Source organism: Buceros rhinoceros, unplaced genomic scaffold (assembly GCF_000710305.1).
Source record: "Buceros rhinoceros silvestris isolate BGI_N320 unplaced genomic scaffold, ASM71030v1 scaffold7295, whole genome shotgun sequence".
Classification (NCBI taxonomy): Eukaryota; Metazoa; Chordata; class Aves; order Bucerotiformes; family Bucerotidae; genus Buceros; species Buceros rhinoceros.
In genome coordinates this window covers 1-5,376 of record NW_010413331.1, presented here as the reverse complement: position 1 = coordinate 5,376, position 5,376 = coordinate 1, and the positions used below count along the sequence as shown (strand labels likewise).

The 5,376-nt window shown below is 45.6% G+C and overlaps 1 protein-coding gene across 1 annotated transcript in view; it reads right to left on the bottom strand.

The window, feature by feature from the left end:
• Positions 1-5,339, bottom strand: part of MPPE1 (metallophosphoesterase 1) — a 17,073-nt gene extending 11,734 nt beyond the window's left edge. The window contains exons 1-4 of the mRNA XM_010136681.1: positions 5,307-5,339; positions 4,460-4,599; positions 4,088-4,168; positions 2,160-2,227 (exon numbers count right to left, since the gene is read on the bottom strand). Of these exons, the coding sequence (XP_010134983.1) occupies positions 2,160-2,227; positions 4,088-4,168; positions 4,460-4,599; positions 5,307-5,339 (322 nt within the window). The remainder of the gene's footprint in view (positions 1-2,159; positions 2,228-4,087; positions 4,169-4,459; positions 4,600-5,306) is intronic.
• Between the last annotated feature and the right edge of the window lie 37 nt (positions 5,340-5,376).

Here is a 5,376-nt window from a genome sequence, read left to right as displayed (position 1 = left end):
TGCTGAACTTATCTGATGTCAGCCCAGGAGGTTTCACCTCCCAGGTCAATCTTTTCATCATCACCCTGTCCTAGATGGCATCGCTTCACCAGCGGTTCTAGCCACACCTAATTCAACTGGGAGATAAATTCAGCGTCACAGAAATAAACCTCATTTATTACACACATCAATGGCCCCCAGAACTACCAGATTTTCACACTGTTACTTTCTACACTTAGAATTTCAAAGCCCTCTCTAAGCTTCGAGTGGTGTCAGGGGCATAACCTGGGTATGTTTAAGCTCAGGATGAACAGCTTTCCTCTCGCTGACACCATGAAGCAGCAGACGTGATCGTTCGGAACAGAACTTGGATTATCTATCTCTGCAAATGGCTGTTGGAAGGAATTGAGGCTGCTGCCAGCAGTTACAATTTTAACACCACAACAACCATAATAATCTCTCATGAAGGAAACCAAACATTAAAAAAAAAATCCACTAGTAAATCCATGGGTGTTTAAAGCCAAAGATAAAAATAAAGAGTTTTAAACTGCATTAATCCTCTTCCTTACCCAAGCAGTACTGGAGGACACCGATGGTTCAAGGAATCATTCGTCTCCGTTTCTTCCTCAGAATGCTATAAATTGATTTTTTTTTAATGTATTTTGCTTAATAACATTAAGTTGAGCCTAAAGATAGGTTTAGTTCAGGCAGAAAAGCAGTTTTTCAGAAATCACCTCTTCTTAAACTCATCCTAAAATAAATTACCTTGTCTAATCCGGCTAATTCATTTTTTAGCGCTCTCCTTTCTGTAGACAACTTTGCATTTTCTTTCTTCAGCTTTTTAATCTCCTTCAACAACAGCTCTACAGTCAAATAAAAAATACAGACTTCAACCATTACAGTCAACCTCCCTCCCCCTCACATGAATCACATCACAGCTCAAGAGCTGCCTACGAGTTGTGGCCCTAGAAAATGATGGTTTGGCTTTCCAGAGGACTTTTTTCATCAGGTGATTTATTCTCAGGAATCGGCCCAGCACACTCTCTGCTGGGCACGCTGGAAGGAACATCAGCAGAATTAACTGTACCGTTACCTAGATATTTATTGCAACAGGATTCCTTCTTGTCGGAAACGTCCCTGCGAGATGTTGCTTCTCCCTCTGGGGTTCGATTTCCTTTTCCAGAAACAGCACTAGTTTTCCAAGAGACTTTTTTACGTTCCAGCTGATCAATTCTCTGCCTCTGCTCCTGAAGACTATGCTCTAGCTCAGTCATTTTCATCTGTCGAGAAACTTGATTTTTCTAAAATGCACAGAACACACACAGTCCAACCCAACACACCTGCAAACACATCCTGAACACAAACCCAAAGTGTTCAATCGACGACTTAAAGCCACATTGATCCAAAGGGTCTGAAAGGAGGAAAAACACAGCAAGCCAAGTTCTGCATATGTCAAAAGTGTTTTTAAAAAATCCTGTTCCTGAGCACGTGCTCGGTGTAAAGGCACACGCACGGAGATACTGAATCTTTCCACACAACAGCGTACTTTTACGGCAGCAATTGCCAGCTTCTAAGAGAAAGCGGATACAACCCAAATCATAATGAATACTCATTTGCAAACACACACGGCACACGTTGCAGACTCCCAGGAGGAAATTCACTGGACTGGGTCAGCTGTGATGCTGGATCAGTGCCAACAATACTATCCACTGGAAGCTTCTGGAAGCAGCCCTGGCCACGCAGCCCCGGATCTGCTCCAGCTCTGGTGTCCGTCTCTTTCCACACCAGCCCCTGGATCTTGCTGCCTGGCAGCAGACCGTTGCCTTTGTTCGTTAGCTTACTGCTGGGCTGCTGAAACCAATCAATCAGCCCACGACACAGACAGACAAATACCGGGGCTGGTGCAAGAGAGGTCAGAAGGTGCGTGTACAGGTGGAGGGAGGGGAAGGTAAGTAAGAAAAACAGCAAGGGAAGGGGAGACAGCTTTCAGTTACAGAGTTCACTTTCAAAGCGAACTACAGACACGCCCCACAAGAAACAAAGCAAGGACAGAAATATAAACATGGTCTCGTTTTACAGATGTAAGAATTTACTTTTCGGTCTCCCTCAAAGGTTATGTTTGGCTATTTGGTACCATCTCCTCCAGATTCTACTTACAGTGAGATTTTTAATTGCTTCACTTTGCTCCTGGTTTGCTTTGATTTCTTTAATGTAACGTTTCTGTAGCTCATTGTACATCTGGAGCAGTCTAGAACAGAAGAAGCGCGTTCATCACAACAAAACACGACAGCCAGCAGAACATGTGTCCTTTACGATAAAACACTACAGGTGCCCCACAGAGACTGCCCGGGCTGTAGCTGAGCTGTAGACACTTGTAACAGAAGTATTTCAGGTGGGTGTGAGTGAAGTGCAACCGGAAGCACAGAGGGCACAAGAAAAAAGAGCAAAGCGAGGGTTAAAAGCAAGGTCTGCATCGATGGCAAAGAATCTCCTTCACTCAGCCAGAGCCTGATGGTTTTGTCCGCCCACATGGCCTCTGATTAAACCTCAGCATAAAGAACTCGTTGATGAAAAGCCCCTGCACTAGCCACAGGAGGGGCAGTGACTTTGCAGCATGTCACATGCCGCTCCTCTCCCGGTTTCCCCAACAGGAACAGCAAGAGACCATTCCTAAAGAGTATAAAAAAGGTTGTTCAGAAACTAGTTCCTTGCTGCCAATTAAGAACCCCCCAAGAGGACTCATGAGGCAGCATCCCCAGCTCTCTGTGTTGCACGAAACATCTCACTGCTTCTGAGCATGTGGGTGGGAGTGAATGAAATCTAGGAGAAAATGTGCGTGAGCGGGTAAAATTGATGTAAAATAAACAGGTATTATCTTTCCCTCAGACACTCTATTGCATTAAGTTCTGCTACGCTCATTTCCGCCCATTTTTCACAGCATTCAGTTTACACACATCAGGCCCTAACGCACCGGATGAACACAGCCGCTGTTCCTGGTTTATCAGGAATCCACACTAAGGCATGACAGCACGCCACGAGCAGGATGAGCAATACTACAGTACAGAGCAGCTTCTAAAACAACATACAAATCGATGCTGGGAAAAAACTACCTCAGGATATCTACATGCAACCTGACGCAAAGCAGGTCCAGCACCAGGTTCAGAGAGTAACTCGCATTTCTTCCACATCAGCAGCTCATCGGGTACCAATTCAGGCCCAGAGCTGGACACCCGGCCTTCCTGTGTGGTTTGCAGCATCTGGTACACGGTACAGGTATTTTTTAAACAAAAAAAGGGAAAAAAAGGAAGAAAAAGGAAAAGCATGCCTTCCACAGCCACCCACAGGGAACGCTAAAACCAGGGTGCTTGAGTCAAAAGCAGCAGGGACCGCCTCAGCCTTCACAAGACCCACAGCCCATTTCTGCAGCTGGACAAAACGCAGCCTCTGACCAAACGGAGCAGCTGTTTAGTTTAAAGCTGGGTCATAGCGGGATGGACCAGCATTTCATGTAGCATGGACAGTTGTTCAAATGCGTCAGTGTACATTTTCTTTAAGCAAAAAGATATCTTTTGCATCAAAAAAGCAGTTACAAGAGTTTGTTTTTAGCATTAACAGGCAAACTACAGTAAGCAGTGGCCCACTTCTAAAAATCAATTGGCCTGAAAGTCAAATCACTTGTCTGGAGTGTTTTGAGAACATAAATATAAATATATACACATAAACTGAGCTATAAAATGTGAGCTAAGAAAGCTCTCACAAGATAAAAAATGAAATTACGTTACTCTAGGTCACGAATCTACGAAGAGGATGGCGTGTGTGCCCACACGTGAAGGAGCCTCCCTGGCTCCTTCGGCTTTTCTCAAGGACTCGAGAAAACAATCCATTTTGTCCTTCGTTTAGTGCTGTTTGCGAGTTTAAGCTAAGATCCTATTTTTCCTTTTAAAATACAAATTTCCTTTTAAAATGCGAAATGATTTTCCAATGTTTCCAAAGCTGAGAGCTGCCACCTCAACAGTCAACAAAGCCCAGCGGACTCCACCACGACCAACATATTCTACCCTGCAGAGGAGTGTTTAATTCTGTGAAGAACCGACTTCCAGGAACTCACCTGACACTGTCACCCTCCAGAGTGAGATCCTGGCTGTGTCCACCCCGATCCAGCAAGCGGGTTTCTGTCTGAACTTGAACGCTTAACGGAAACAAACAGCACGGCTGAATGAAATCAGACTTTACACCTTTAACTGGATCAAACAAAGCCGCTGAGAAAGGTCAGGTTACTCTTCAGTTTGGTTGTCCAGTGAACGTTTCCCTCCAGCGCTCCCTTACACGCCCCCAGCGTCCTCCGCCCCCACCCCTGTGCTCGCAGACGCCCCCCACAACACGCACAGATAAGGCCTAGCTCAGCTGAAGGACATTGAGGTACAAGTCCTTAAATGTTGCACTTCTCTGGACACACAGAGAAACGTTAGACAATTCTTACTCTCTGCTGGTGACACAGTCACGCAGGAACTGCTGCAGATGCGCTTCTCCTTGGACCTGACCCAGATTCTCCTCTAGCTCCTTATTTCTTATCTGTAGTTTTTTCAACTTCTTGACTAACTGTTCGTTTTCATCACTGAGCTACAAAGGAAGAGAATTGAACAAGAAAAACCAAGCAACGTGATCAAGCAACAAGATCAAGGATTGATTAAGCTGCTAAGATTTCAGACTGAAATTCTTTTCCACATGTTCTACTGTTTATCTCAAATGATACAAAGGAAAATGGCAGAAAAAATACTGGACTCCAAACGTTATGAAGAATTCACTACGACAGAGCTTCTTTAACATATCGATTAAAGGCTTCTGATGTAACCTCGTAACTCATTACCGAGTGATACGGCAAAGTGGGTTTGCATTAAAAAAACAAATCACAAAGGGTGAAAACATGAGCTTTCAGCTACACTTCTGAACTCGAAACATCAGCTCTGCAGCTGAGCTTGTGTTTATTATTGCTTTAACCTCACCCAAGCTGAGAGACTAAATTACAGCCCCATTAGCAAACTTCTTGCACGTTTATTAGCAATTTCTTGCTGAACGCAGAATGTAATCACGACTGTGAACCGAAATGCAGCTCACGATCATGCCCTACGCTACAGAGAGTGAGTTAAACTGCTGCTACGGAAGGATTCTCAGTCAAGAGATGGAAGATTAAGCTGCTGCCAGCGTGAGCTCTGCCCCTGAAGGCAAAGGCGAACCCGGCCCGGAACTCCCCCCAGGCCGGGCCGGGGCTGACGGGCCTTCCCCACGCCCGGGACCAACGGACGGACGGACGGGAGGGCCCCACTCACTTGGAGGCACCTGTGAAGGGAGGGCAGGGCCATGGCGCCGGGGACCCGCCTCGGGCAGAACGTCCCGGGA